This window comes from Lepidochelys olivacea (genome assembly GCF_965140295.1).
Source record: "Lepidochelys olivacea isolate rLepOli2 genome assembly, chromosome: 14".
Classification (NCBI taxonomy): Eukaryota; Metazoa; Chordata; order Testudines; family Cheloniidae; genus Lepidochelys; species Lepidochelys olivacea.
In genome coordinates this window covers 26,148,751-26,164,582 of record NC_140424.1, presented here as the reverse complement: position 1 = coordinate 26,164,582, position 15,832 = coordinate 26,148,751, and the positions used below count along the sequence as shown (strand labels likewise).

Here is a 15,832-nt window from a genome sequence, read left to right as displayed (position 1 = left end):
CCCTGCCCATCCTGGCTAATAGCCATTAATTTATCTAGTTCTGATTTGAACCCTGTTACAGTTTTGGTGTTCACAACATCCTCTGACATTGTGTAAAGAAATACTTCCTTTTTAAAATATTGGCACAACCTTGCATTTTCAGTCTTCTGGAACTTCTGGAACTTCTCTGGTGTTCCAAGACTTATTTAAAATCAACATTAACTGTCAGCAAGATCCTCATCCAGGTCTTTTAAAACTCTTGAATGAAAGTTATCTGGACCTGCTGATTTAAAAATGCCTAACTTTAGTATCTGCTGTTTAACATCCTCCTGAGATACTGGTGGAATGGAAAGAGTGTTATCATGTGATATGGCTACATCATCTGTTTTTTCCCCAAATACAGAACAGAAATATTTATTGAACACGTCTACTTTTTCTTCATTATTAATGATAATTCTAGTAATGGACCAATACTATTGTTAGGATTCTTTTTTTTTTCTAATGTACTTTAAAAATGCCTTCTTATTGTCCTTAACTCTGCTGGCCAGAGATTTGCACTTGCTTCCCTTATCAATTTTCTACAGTTCCTATCGTCTGATTTATAGTTATTATTATCCATTTCGCCATTATTCCATTTGTTACATATTATTTTTTTATTTTTTTAAGCAGTAAGAGCCTTCTTCCTCAATTGTAAAATTGTGGCTTTTGGGTACTTAGTAAGGTGTTCTTAAACAATTCCCAGACATCATTCACATTTTTCTAATTAAATTTTTCCTCCCAGCTGATTTGGCTCACAGTTGTTTTCAGCATTGTGAAATTGGCTTTTTAAAGCACCAAGTGTATATGTCACTCATCTGGACTTTATTCTGATTGCACGTTATAAATGTGTTCAAATCATGAGGTCTTGTGTCTAAATTATCATTAATTTTTAGTTCTGTGATCAGTTCCTCTTTATCTGTCAAGATGAGATCTAATATAGAATTCCCCCATGTTGGATACAACAGTTTTTGAGTCAGGAAACTGTCATCTATATTTAGAAATTCTAAGAATGTTTTAATATTGGCAGCATGAGACATCCAGCATGTGTCACTCAAAACCTCTCAGCTTTTTTCTTACCCATTATTGATAGGTGCATCAGGAGCCAGTCATCCTGTTCCCTTGTGTGATTTGGGGTCTGTAACAGAGATCAATTAGTACCCCATTTTGTGTTTTATCTGTTAGGACATTGCTCATTTTCATCATCTGAGTCAGATGCCACCAGCAGAAGGTTGATTTTCCTTTTTTGTGGTTCGGGTTCTGTAGTTTCCGCATCAGAGTGTTGCGCTTTTAAGACTTCTGACAGCATGCTCCACACTTCGTCCCTCTCAGATTTTGGAAGGCACTTCAGATTCTTAAACCTTGGGTCGAGTGCTGTAACTATCTTTAGAAATCTCACATTGGTACCTACTTTGCGTTTTGTCAACTCTGCAGTGAAAGTGTTCTTAAAATGAACCACATGTGCTGGGTCATCATCTGAGACTGCTATAACATGAAATATATGGCAGAATGCAGGTGAAACAGTAGGAAACATACAATTTTCCTCCATGGAGTTCAGTCATAAATTTAATTAATGCATTAATTTTTTAACGGGCGTCATCAGCGTGCAAGCATGTCCTCTGGAATGGTGGCCGAAGCATGAAGGGGCATACAAATGTTTAGCATATCTGGCATGTAAATACCTTGCAATGCCAGCTACAAAAATGCCATGCAAATTCCTGTTCTCACTTTCAGGTGACATTGTAAATAAGAAGCGGGCAGCATTATCTCCCGTAAATGTAAACAAACTTATTTCTCTTAGAGATTGGCTGAACAAGCAATAGAACTGAGTGGACTTGTGGGCTCCAAAGTTTTACATTGTTTTGCTTTTTAATGCAGTTATGTAACAAAAATATATACATTTGTAAGTTGCACTTGCACGATAAAGAGATTTCACTACAATACTGGAATGAGGTGAATTGAAAAATACTATTTCTTTTGTTTATCATTTTTACAGTGCAAATATTTGTAATAAAATAAGAATATAAAGTGATCACTGTACACTTTGTATTCTGTAAAAACAATGAGACAATTCAATTGTCTCAGTGTTTATTCAGGCCTAATTTGATGGTGTCCAGTTTGCAAATTAATTCCAGTTCTGCAGTTTCTCGTAGGAGTAAAAAAAAACTTAAAAAACAGACTCCAATGAGAAACTTCAAAAACAGACTCCAATGAGAAACTGCAGAACTGAAATTAATTTGCAAACTGGACACCATTAAATTGGGCCTTAATAAAGACTGGGAGTGGATGGGTCATTACAAAAACTAATTTCCCCATACTAATTTCCCCCTACTGTTACTCACACCTTCTTGTTAACTCTTTGAAATGGGCCACTCTCATTACCACTACAAAAGTGATTTTTCCTCCTTTGGTATTCTACGGTTAATTGAATTGTCTCGTTAGCACTGACCCCCCACTTGGTAAGGCAACTCCCATCTTTTCATGTACTGTGTATATATATCTGCTACTGTATTTTCTGCTCCATGCATCTGATGAAGTGGGCTTTAGCCCATGAAAGCTTATGCCCAAATAAAATTGTTAGTCTCTAAGGTGCCACAAGGATTTCTCATTGTTTTTGCTGATACAGACTAACATGGCTACCACTCTGAAATTTGTATTCTGTGTTGTAATTGAAATCAATATATTTGAAAATGTAGAAAAACATCCAAAAGTATTTAATAAATTTCAATTGGTATTCTATTGTTTAACAGTGCTGTTAAAACTGTGATGAATCGCGATTAATTTTTTTGTGTTAATCAAATGAGTTAACTATGATTAATTGACAGCCCTAATAATAACTAGACCAATCCTGATTGGTTTTTGTCTAACCTGTTCTTAAAAAACTCCAGTGACGAAGATTCCATAACCTCCCGTGGCAATTTGTTCCAGTGCTTAACCACCCTGACATCTTTCCTAATGTCCAGCCTAAATCTCCCTTGCTGCACTTTAAGCGCATTGCTTCTTGTCCTATCCTCAGAGGTTAACGAGAACAATTTTTTCTCCCTCTGACTTGTAACAAACTTTTAGGTATTTGAAAACTCTTATCGTATGCCCCCTCAGTCTTCTCTTCTCCAGACTAAACAAACTCAGTTTTTTCAATCTCTCCTAATAGGTCATGTTTTCTAGACCTTTCATTATTTTTGTTGCTCTTTTTTGGACTTTCTCCAGTTTATTCACATTGTTCCTGAAATGTGGCACCCACAACTGGACACAATACTCCAATTGAGGCCTAATCAGCGTGGAGTAGAGCAGAAGAATTACTTCTCATGTCTTGCTTACAACACTCCTGTTAATACATCCCAGAATGATGTTCACTCTTTTTGCAACAGTGTTACACTGTTAGCTCATATTTATCTTGTGATCCACTATGACCCCCCAGATCCCTTTCAGCATTACTCCTTCCTAGGCAGTCATTTCCCATTTTGTATGTGTACAACTGATTGTTCTTTCGTAAGTGGAGTACTTTGCATTTGTCCATATTGAATTTCATCCTATTTACTTCAGACCATTTCTCCAGTGTTTCCAGATCATTTTTAATTTTAATTCTATCCTCCAAAGTACTTGCAATCCCTTCCAGCTTGGTATCGTCCACAAACTTTATAAGTGTACTCTCTATGCCATTATCTAAATCATTGATGAAGATATTGAACAGAACCAGACCCAGGATCAATCCCTGCAGGACCTCACTCATTATGCCCTTCCAGCTTGACTGCGAACCACTGATAACTACTCTCTGGGAATGGTTTTCCAACGAGTTATGCATCCACTTTATCGTAGCTCTATCTGGGTTAAATTTTCCTAGTTTCTCTATGAGAAGGTCATGTGAGACAGTATCAAAACCCTCACTAAAGTCAAGATATACCAGGCTTATCGCTTCCCTACTATCCACAAGGCTTGGGTTAGATTTATTTGTTCCTAGCTCTCCTCTCTATTACTCTTGAGCTTTGGAGGGTTTTCTCCAGGGGAGTGGCTGCAGCATGTTGCACCCATGGTCTGCACGTTAGTTGGCAGCGTTTTTGTACAGCCTTCACATGCTGTTGGGGAGGTGTGCTGATCACTCAAGATTCTGCTGCTTATTCCAACAGTTTATTTTGTTCTTGTTACATTGCTAAATGTTTGCTCCTTAGCCAGTTAATCATGGTCACTGAGCTGTGGTGGAATGTCCCTGGTGCACTTTGGCTAAACAATATCATCTCTTTATGGCCAGACCCACTCATAGCCTGTGGTTGTACTGGATGCAACATATGCTTTTCCCCTATTGGGATCACCTATCTTCAGTCTCCAGCACTTTTGTATGGGACCTCCTCCTAGTTCCACTATAAGGTCGTCTTCTCCACTCCATGAAGGTGCATTAGTTGAGGATATCATGCTGTCTTCTTGGGTTTTCTTGTAATACTTGTGTCTGTTTGAAAGAGTTCTCCAGTATAACTGAAACTCTTTCTCTTCTCTGGGCCTGCTGTCTGTCTCCTCTTCCTCCCTTCCCAGTTAGAATGTACTTGGAAAAGACTGGGCAGGGTGGTTTCTTGTTCTTGACATTCATTTCAGTTTATTGTTATAATAGCGTCTTCCATATAAACTATATTCTCAAGTGCTTTACAATGGTAGGTGATAAATAACGCAGAGGAGGTAAAGGCAGGGAGAGAAGAGATGTTTTGAACTGAAGTTTGAAGTGCAGTGGAGAGCCAGAGAGATATAGGGATGGCAGGAGCTGTAGAGGAGGAAGCTGTTGCACTAGCCTTGATGAGATTGTGCAGGGGAAGAGGGAGAGGCCAGTACTAGATGACTAGAGAGAACAGTGTGTATCTGGGGAGAATCCAGGAAAGGTCTTAAAAACAAGAAGGGTAATTTTAGGCTGGATCCTGAAACGAAAGGAAGTCAGTGCTATTGTAGTGATGGGGTTGCACAGCTGAACTTCTTTCTCGGTGTGGGAGGGCCGATCACAGGATTCTGTGTGTGCTGGAGCCAGGAGAAATTGGGGACCCATCGAGAAAAGTGTTCTAGTATTGAAAGGGGATGGGCGCTATGGATGAGGGTTCAGCAAATGTGGAGTAGAGGCAGCATTGTTGAAGGAAGATGTGGGCAGAGGAGATGACCTCTGTCGAGGGAGATGCCAAGGTTTCAAACTGGAGAAAAGCTAATTTCTGAGCCCCCACTGTTCATCTGCTTTGTAGAGTGTTCCAGATGGAGACGACCAGCGGTGTGGCAGTGTTCTACATGAGTAGCGGTCTCAACTGGGAGCTGCCCAGACAAAGAGCTCAGTACATTCAGTGTTCTTAAGAGGTGCTAGGCTGATGGTCCTGGCTGCTAATGTCCTCTGTCCATACCATACCAAAGCAAAAGCAGCAGTACTGCAAGCTTCTTGAGACCCCAACCACCCTACAGTCTGCCTCTCCTCCCACCTTGAGGGAGCTGTTAGGTTCTTTCAGCCCTTGGCATCTCTGCAGGGGCAGCCTACAGGGGGTCAGTGTACTGTATATTGTAGTCGTGTCTTACGTGATGTGTCATGGAACAGACTCACCAAACTCATTTCACATACACCACTGAACTGCTGTCAGATAGATTTGAACCAGTGACCTAGACATGAAAATGTCTGTAGCTTCATTACTAATCCCCTGAGCCATCCCTCTCTGTGCCTACAGTTGCTGTATTTCACCCATTTGGCTGCATTGGAGGGGTGTGTGATGTGATTCCTGTGTATGCTGTGCAAGTAGCTTACCAGTTTTCCACAGTACCGTAGGATTCGTTGGGAAAGGAAGGAATTATTGTTCTAGGCTAAAACATAAGTTACTGGAACATTAAGGCTGCATGGTGAAGCACTCGGAATATCAGGAAATGTCAAAAGTAAAAACAATTGTGTAACAGCTACTCTACCCCCTGTGTATGTGTCATTACGAGACAGTATGCAATTACATGATCATACGTTATTTCTCAAATAGTGCAGTACAAGAGCCTGACCCTGAAAACAATCTACAACCATCTGTAGCGCTTTTTTAATGAGTTGACTCACTGATGTCCATGGTTCTACGCTCAGTTGTGAGCACTATGCTCGGTAGTGTTGGTAGGATGATGCCCTCGTGCCACAGTTTTTTCTACATGTTTTGGCAAGAATTGGTTTATAATGATAAAATTGTCTCTATCCCTCCCCTTTCCCCGACTCATGCTGGAAAACAGTTGAACTGTTTTTGCTGAAGCTTTTGAAAAACAAAAGTCTTCAGTCAGAAACTGAGCATGGAAAACTTTATCCTGAAACACAAGTTTTGGAAAGCTATAATAGAATGCAAACCATTATGTATCTTTAACTATAGAGGCCACTACCAGGCAAGAAATGCATAGTTGTTTGGTCTTTTAGCTTGCCTAGTATGTACAGTATAAATCATGGCATGAAATGACCAACTGGTCTGAAAGACCTGCAGGCATGCTGTGATTGATGTACAGTGTAGGGAGTGCCTTCGTCTTAATTTCCTTCCTTTAGTAAATTTAAATATAATCTTTGAGGGTTACATTTCAAAGAAGTGTTCAGGTCCCAGCATCAATGGAGCTGTGGCTAACTCACCACTGCACGTTGCTTTGAGCATAAAACCCTGAATATTGTTTTGCTGTAGGTTTTAAAGAGGGTAAAGAAAATCTTTGATTGCCTTTTGCTGCTTAATGATGCTCCACCTGATAACACTGAGATCTGAAGTAAAATTTGGCCACAGATTTCATAATCTGAACTAACTTGCTTTAGGTTTATATTAATTGCAATTTTTTTTCTCATTTAAAAACATGGTCTAGTTCTTTAAAGCATGTTGTTTTCATGTGTTTGAGACCCCATGCCCCACCCTGGGACTGGGATTCTGGCAGGTTTCTCGTGGACTGGCTGAGCATGATGTAGTAGTAGCATATTAGTGATAAAACTTCTTCCATTCCTTACTCTTTCAGAGAATTCGGTCAACGGTGGATGAAAAGGAACAGAAACAGCTTCTAATGGACTTGGATGTAGTGATGCGAAGTAGTGACTGCCCCTATATTGTTCAGTTTTATGGAGCACTCTTCAGAGAGGTGGGCACTCAGAGTTTGTTTCATTTATACCAGAGGTTTTATTTTAATTTAAAATTTAATTTGCAGCAGCCTTCAGTTTACTATAGGAGGAAGGAGTTAATTTACTGTGGGATTTTTGAGTCGCAAGTTGTAATCAGACCCATTACTAGAAGGGAAGAGACTCTGGATTCTGATTGCTGCTATGTATATAGTTTGGCGTTCATTTATACGATCCCTGTCAAGATTATTGCTACTTTCCTGCTATGCTCTCCCATGATAACATCGAGGATTTGGAGGAGTTTCATTGGTTTGACTGTCTGGACAGTTGTGTGGCACTCAGATATCTGACACATTTCACACATCTGATTTATAGATGTGCTCTACACAGACTCTCAAAGGTTGTGTGCTTTGCACACTGCCTTGTGCTGGGGACGGCTGGAGCTGCAAAGCCCCAGGAGTCGCTGCAGCAGGGGAGAAGGGGTGTGATGCTTTAGGAGGCACAATCCTTTCCAGAGCTGCTTGGCATGCATGCTGCACTATGGACATGCCAAACCCTCTCAACCAAGGCACTTCTTCTGGAGCGATTTTCACCTGGGGACACTAGAAGGGAGTCAGTCCTACATTTCCCTGAGCCCAAGGCCTGGGACTACCTTTGGCCCTGTCACAGGGCTTGTCTGCCCTGGGAGATTATATCATGTAGAACATCATGTTGGGTAACCAGGAGTTAGCACTTGGTGTAGATGAGGACTGCCCCACTTAGTGTCTCCGCTGGTTAGGGTTAACCTGAGCATGGGCCCTAGTGCTATCCACCACATGGGAACGAGATGTTAAATGCTACATGTCCTGACTATGCTGAGTGTTTACCACCATATAGGTTAACGTGTTTTCAGGAGGTGTAGACCAGGAGAAAGAAAGTGTAGCAGGGAGGGATTGTCTCTTTGCTCCATCCCCTGCACCCACAAGGACGAAACAAATCCAATCTTTAGTGAGCAATAAAAACAGTGGGGAAAGAGGCTCACTGCATGGGTGTATGCAGCTCTGTACTCCTGTGCACAGAGAACCTGTCCCTTCGTTCTGTGCGGGCACAAACTGAGGGGATGGAACTGGAACTAGCGCAGCAGCCAGAGCTCAAATGATAAGCCAGAATTGTAACTTCACAGTCCAGCCCACACAATCGGCATGGCAGGGATCGGACTGTGACTGTGAACATCACGGTCTGGTTCCTGTCTCCCCCTTTCTCCAGGTGGAAATGATCTATGCCAGCCCTTTGCTGACGCAGATTATTTCTCCCTTTGCGCTGGCTCTGGTAGGTCACGTAATATGGTGGGGTGAGGGAGGAGGCGGAGACAAAGCTCCAACCTTGCTCCACCACTGCCTACCTGCTCCCTGCATACCTGCGCTGGCCGGAGTGTAGCAACTCACGAGCAGCCTGTGCAGATGAGTAGGAGTTCATAACTGAGCTCTGAAAGCAAAAGGTTGGCCTTGTAGGGTAAGACAGTGGACTACAACTGGAAAGACCCCGATTCAATTCCTGGCTTTCCAGACTCCCTGTCTGATCTTATGGCGGGAGGGATAGCTCAGTGGTTTGAGCATTGGCCTGCTAAACCCAGGGTTATGAGTTCAATCCTTGAAGGGGCCATTTAGGGATCTGGGGCAAAAATTGGGGATTGGCCCTCCTTTGAGCAGGGGGTTGGACTAGATGACCTCCTGAGGTCCCTTCCAACCCTGATATTGTATGTATGATCTCTGGCACATCACTCGTTTCCCTGTCCCTTAATTCCCCATCTATACAACCAGGCTAATAATCATAGAATCATAGAATATCAGGGTTGGAAGGGACCTCAGGAGGTCATCTAGTCCAACCCTCTGCCCAAAGCAGGACCAATCCCCAATTAATTCTTCCTTTCTCCTGACCTCTGTCTGTCTTGTAACCCTTTAAGGGTAGGGACTCTATTACTATGTGTGTGGTACAAGCCCCAGCACAATGGGGCCTCGATCTTGGTTGAAAGCCACTATAAAACAAATAATTATCAATAATTCTGATAAATTGGTTTGAACAAAATCCCTGGACAGGAATGTTTCTTGCCAGTTGCTGCTGAGTTACAGATTTATTGTTTTATGTCTCTGGCACCTCTCCACAGCTCTCAGGGCATCACAAAATGAAAACACACAGCATCAGTATGATGTTTTGATTTAAATTTCCACATAGAAAAATAGCACTCTACAGACTTAGATACATGCTCCGCCATATCATGAGCCCCCTACTGCATCATCCTCCCACCAGGCTCCTGCCTGTCCGCCTGCAGACCCCAGTGTCAGTAAATGTAGACAGCATGCCTAGTATGCTGTCGACCTGGGATCTACCTTTGCCATCACCCCGTCCAGCCAAGATAGTTACAATAGAATTGATAGTAAACCAATGGAACTGAGTTTAAATAGCACATTTTACAACTGGTGAGTAACATCAGCCAGAATTGCCAGAATTTTGGAAAATTATTCAACTTTTTGTGGCGGTTGCAGACAGGATGAAAGGTCTTTCAAACTCAGCCCAGAGAATTTCATCATGGATCAGTTCCTATATTTGCACATGCTACGACCTGGCAAAGGTCCCTGCTCCTGCCCTGACAACACATTCCACAAGGGCCCAAGCATCTTCGTGTGCATTTGTGGCACAAGTTCCTAAACAGGACATTTGTAGAGCAGCAACATGGTCGTCAGTTCACACTTGCGTGTCTCGCTATGCCATCACTCCGCAAGCTAGAGACGATGCTGGATTTGACCGAGTGGTGTTATAATCAGCTTGTCAATGAACTCCGAACCCTGCACCTGCAGTACTACTTGGGAGTTACCTACATTGGAATGGACACAAGCAAGCACTCAAAGAAGAAAAAATAGTTACTGATCTTTCGTAAATGTTGTTCTTCAAGATGTGTTGCACATGTACATTCCAACCCCCACCTCTGCCCCTCTGTTGGAGTTAGCCAGCAAGAAGGAACTGAGGGGGCTGCGTCTCAGTGCTATGAGCGCGTGACTCCAGGGACCACTAGAGCCAACCTGACAGATACCACTGAGAGAAAAACTTTCCAGCAGTAGTGCTCAGGGCAAGCACACATCTACATTGGAATGGACAGCTCTAGGCCCTCTTTCTAATACAGGCATCCATCCCAGGCCTGGAATGAGAATTCATAACTGAACTGACAGGCAGGTCAACCTGGTGGCAGCTATTGAGGCAGAAGATTTAACTCAGCAAGGAAAGGAATAGATTCCCCCCACTGCATTCTTCCCTCCTCTTTCAAAAATGAAAAATGGAGTACAGTCCAGCAAGAATTCTCCATCAAGAAGAGCTTACAGATGCATCTCTCTCTCTGGGAGCTGGGACACTTCCATTTGGAAATCCATTAGAAGCATTAGTGGTAGATGCAGCAGATACATTTTTGAGGCAGTGGCTGTTGCCATTGTGATGTGCTTTGAATCATGGCTTCACACTATGGGGTTTCCCACAGAGGTCCAGAACATCCTGAAGGACCTGCCCTTTGATGAAACTCACCTTTTTAACCAAAAGACAGATGAGTCCTTACACAGTCTACAGGACTTCAGGGTCACCCTCTGCTCCCTGGGAATATGTACCCCTTCCCCAAACAACTCCATAGGTAAGCATTCAAGCCTAACACCAAGGCTCAACAATTTTACCACCAGCATCCTTACGAGCTACCCCGTAAGAGGAAAAGGATTCAGAAGTCCCATTTCCTACATTGTCTGAAGCAACATTATCACCCCAATCCCAGCCCCCATCTAAACAATATTTTTGACGAGAGCTCAAGAACTGCAAACCACCAAATGCTGATTCCCACACGCCCTTTGGGAGTCATATAGTACTCTTTTTCCACATCTGGAGTGCTGTAACAATGGACAAATGGGTACTAAACATCATCCATTCTGGCTATGCAATCAAATTTACCTCCCCCTCTAAAACTCCCGTCACCACACCTTTTCAGTGGCCATTCTCATGAGATTTTCAAACAAAAAATACAATCCCTCTTCTCATAATAACAGAAAATGCAATATATAGTACTCCAGAGGAGCCCTAAGACATAACTGACAGGCTAATGCTCTACTTCTTCTGTAGTCATCTGAACTATGCCTTCCTCGTTTACTGCTCCCATCTCAGGTCTTAGGGAAAATTCATCAGGACAAGGCAGTCGTCCTCATTGTCTTCAATTGACTCAGCTCTTTATAGGCATTGCCTGACCCCTTCCCATCTGAGTTTAATAATCAAACTGGGCTGGCTGGCCTTAGGCCCCCATGTCCTTAAAAGCATGGACCACCCTGTTACATCTTGAAGCTTTCCTAACTATCTTGCATCACCACATCATAACAACCACTCTCAGAAGCAGATTTCTGGTAGAGGAGAGCTCCTTAATCTAGCAGACAAAGGCAGCATGAGATCCAGTGGCTGGAAGCTAGACAAATTTAGACTGGAAAAAGGCACAAAATTATAAGTCATGGTAATTAACCATTGGACCCATTGAACCACTGGAATAGCATACAGAGGGTTGTGGTGGATTCTCCATCATTTAAAGGCTTTAACATTGGATGCCTTAGGATATGCTCTAGACAGATCTGCTCTAGCTAACCAGAAGTTTTGGGCTTGATGCAGGAATTACTGGGCAAAGCTTCTGGCCACAGCTGTGTAACACATTTAAGGTTACATTCTGCCTTTACCACTGTACTGGATATAATGAATTCAAATATAAAATATGAAACCATTTGCAAATCACTTTTAAAGATACCCATCTCTCAGTATTAACAGAACTGCACATGGGCAGGGGCACTGTTTGAAATGAGGGGATATTAATCTCTCATGGAGATTTGCTTCAGTTCTGGGTTTGAATATTTTATCTGGGGTTCGGGGTTCTGTGTAATTTGTTTTGTAGCCTTTACATCTTTTAAATAAAATGATGGAAATGACGGAAAGCGACTCAGACTTGGGTTTTAGCTGCCAATTCCATTTCCAGTGACCTGGCATCTTGCACACAGGAGAGGATGAGATGCCTCTCCTCCCGGTGGTCTTCTCTTTCTTCTAGTAGGGCAAGATTGTCACAAACCAATGTCTTTACTTTCACTGTACATGTTAGTATGTGCACCCGAGGTTCTTCAGCCTGGCTTCAGCCCCCCTCATGGGCCAGGCTGTTGGAGCATAATAAATGTTTGCCTATTCATGGTCCCGACCAGGTTCAAAAGGGTCTCTGCATTCTGTTGATTCTTATGTATTATTTCACCGTGACATCTGTTTGTTCTTTTTTAGGGTGACTGTTGGATCTGTATGGAGCTCATGTCTACCTCGTTTGATAAGTTTTACAAATATGTATATAGTGTATTAGATGATGTTATTCCAGAAGAAATCTTAGGCAAAATCACTTTAGCTGTAAGTATTTAGATTTTGCTGCTCCCTTTTTGCACATTTTTAAAGATCATTTTAAAAGTTTATGCTTTTGACTTTTTAGCCCTGTTCCCTCTGGTTTATTTGCATTCTGTAGAATCTTTAGGGTTCTGGTTTTACCATTGCTTTAATATTATGTTAACTCTTTATTACTTGGTGGAGATGCAGTCAGCAGCCCTGGAGGGGGAGGCCTCAGTGAATAGAGACACCCCACAATCTTTTGCCTGAAATTCAAGCTGAATCCAAAGGCCCTGGTTCTGGTTCACTGACATTCCAGTAACCCTCCACCCGGATTGTCACGTTAACAGATGGCACTAACCCCAGGGCTGGTTCGTTGCCTGGCAGGAGGCTCTCATTCCAGGCAGGGCCAACGGAGGGATGAACTCTTCTGGCTTGCCCTCTTTTCGTGCTGCTCCCATGTTTTTCAGTGCATCTGGAATTCATGAAAATGGTAATTTGGCTGAAAAATCATGAAAAAGCACAAGTTTTTGAAATGAAATTTTTTTGCGTTTATGATAATATTTTATCCCCAGGGTTTCATAAAGAAATGGGGTGGATTTTGAATCCACAGTGAAATACAAAATGTCACATTTCAGGCATTTTGTATTTTCTTGTGACTATTTCTTCCACCTCCACTGGCCACCCAGAGATGGGAAAAACCTGATCTTGGGGTGTTTTGATCAGGCAGTTTCAGAGTACGTAAGAGTTCTGCACTTGGCTACATGCTCCATGTCAGTAAACTTTGGAGTAAAAAGGTACTGCCAAAATCAAGGGAAGACCAGTCCTGGGCAGGGTGGAAGTGACGGGGTGTGTCCATGCAATACTGGGGCTGGCTCTGGGGGTCCCTCTCATAGGGTTTTATCTCTTCTGCTACTGTTACTGGAAATTCTCAAAAATAAGTTAGGCTTTTGGAGCAGTGTTTGACATCTGTGAGTTTAAGGCAAGATAGCTCAGGATCCCCTTGTCGCCAGAGCCATCCTATCAGTGTAGGGCAACTGGGATTTGTTTGTAGCTTTTGGAGGGTCAGCCAAAACGGAGTGGACAACACAGACTCCATTTCACCTATTGCTATGGAGCAAGAATGATTTCTCCTTAGTACCCTAGCAATGGTTAGATTGCTTTATAGAACCATTAAAGCCCATTACTTGCTTTGTGGGCACAGTGTGAGGCATGCTGATTGCATGGAAGAGCTGGCAACTTCTGAACCTTTTCCTGTGGTCCAGGAGCGCTGAGGCTTCATTTGAATGGAATCAGGAAGTCTGTGAACCTCAGCCAGTTACACAACTGGCTTCTTCAAACAGCCTTCCACAAGAGAGGCACAATACAGTGACACAAGCAAAAACAACCCACCCCAACTCCTGCCCCCCACACACACGCCAAGGTACAGAGCTTGGAGAACAGTGGGACAGTGACAGGAGAACACTATGTATATGCATCATCATTTTGTTAGGTCCTTAGATGCTGCTGAATAAGAACCTAGGTAACAGGAGCTGCATGCATGAAATAGCATAGCAGTTAGCTGGGCCTGACCCCTAGAGTCCTACGTGGATACAAAATTTGTATCCGCATCCAATCCATCATCCACAAACATGGTCCACGGATATCCGCAGATTTGCAGGGCTCTAGTGACTCTCCTTTGGAAAAGTCGGAATAGGTTCTTCATTAGCCACACTGAGAGAAATAGCTTGACGGCCAGATTGTTAACATGTCCATATGATCCACATTCCTCAAGAGTATTGTCTTGTGTATACATGAGGGAAGGGGATTGGGGTATAGAAAAGTAGTGAGATCAAAGTGACATCAGTAGCACCAGAGGTTTATAAGTAAAGTGCCAGTCCACCACTAGTGCCAAAACCCACCTTTTTCAAAGGGTGACTGAACTGCAGCCTGCTGCCTCAGTGGCTGTCGGCGCTGCAGCCCTCTGGCATTTCAGGTGAGCTCCTAGTTCTGAGTGTGTGTAGTTTTTCCTCCAGCCAGTTTTCAAACTTGGGTAACTAAAGTTAGGCCCGTAAATCTGTATTTAGAAATGCCTAACACAGGTTTAGGTGTGGGTGTGAAAACTGAACTAAAATACCTCTCTGACCGTTCCTCTATAACAGGGGAGAGCGGCACATACAAAGCTCACCATCCCTCCTCTAGCCTGTTATTACCATAAAGCCTGAGGTTACATCAGGAAGGAAAGTGTGTTGTTGGGTGTGTTTAGTTTTGATTTTGGTTTAGATTGGTTTTCTGTGGACACATTGAACTACCCCCTAAATTCTCCTCCCTTACTAGCCCCACAGACTGAGATGAGGAAGATTTTTTTAACAATGTTCTGAGTGTTGGGTTCTTCTCTCTGTGAGAGCATAACTGATAGGTAGACGAAGGTGCACAGGGACAGGTTGTCTAGCCCCCATGTTAGCTCTTAACCATACTGTCCTGCTTCCTTCCTGCATACACAGTTCCCCACTAGCTTTTGCAAAGTACCACTTTCCCACTGTGTTGCAAAATCATTTATAGTAGCAGAGCTCAGGTGAGGAGTGAGTGGTAAAGACCTCTAGACCTAAGCAAACCAGCTGTCAAAAGCCATGCCTCTTGGGACCTTATTATTGGTTCAGGAAAATGAAATTCTATGACTTGTCTAAAGAATAGCTTCTGATTGGCTCAGCCAAGAGGCATGGCTTGTCCAAGGCTGACTGTCCTGGAATTACTGGCTGACTGTTGGCAGCTGCCAGGGTAAGTGCCTTTCTTCTCTCTCTGCCTCTTGGTCAGTGACACAGGCTTTCTTCCTTTCCTGTTGGTTTAAAATTTTTCTGCAGTTTATCTGAGTTTATTTTCTTTTTGTTTCTGTAACAGGCTGAAAAGCTTTTACTTTTCTTGGCTGTTCTACAGCCTCTCTCACTTTGTGTTGCACAGTATTAAAACCTGCCCCACTTTATTTTCTCTAAAACACATGTTCTGTTACTAATATGTAATACCTTTATTTCAGAAAAACATAGTTATTTTTAGACTTTATTTCTAAACAACCTAAATGCATAACATTTTTTTCTAAAAATGCATGTTCTGTTTCTAATATTTAATGCCTTTATTTCAAAAAAATACATACAGTATACAAAAAGGCCTGTTAACATATGTATGTCTTAACACTTTAATCCTCTGTTTACTAAACTTTATTTAAAATGTATAAAAAGCCTATTTTTTCCTTAAAATCTTTAAAATGGCTGTAACTGTGAAAAAACAGACACATAGGCAGTCCTAATGTTCCCCATAAAAATTCAAAATGGCCACTATTGCAAAAGTGTACATGTCCAAAAATGAGATTGGAGGGTGGACATACAC

The 15,832-nt window shown here is 42.4% G+C and overlaps 1 protein-coding gene across 11 annotated transcripts in view; it reads left to right on the top strand.

The window, feature by feature from the left end:
- The window catches only part of MAP2K4 (mitogen-activated protein kinase kinase 4), a 172,054-nt gene that overhangs the window by 116,144 nt on the left and 40,078 nt on the right, over positions 1–15,832 (top strand). For all 11 annotated transcript variants that reach the window (XM_084647523.1, XM_084647525.1, XM_084647521.1 and 8 more), the window contains 2 exons: positions 6,976–7,095; positions 12,380–12,499. In XM_084647523.1, coding sequence (XP_084503649.1) covers positions 6,976–7,095; positions 12,380–12,499 — 240 coding nt within the window. The remainder of the gene's footprint in view (positions 1–6,975; positions 7,096–12,379; positions 12,500–15,832) is intronic.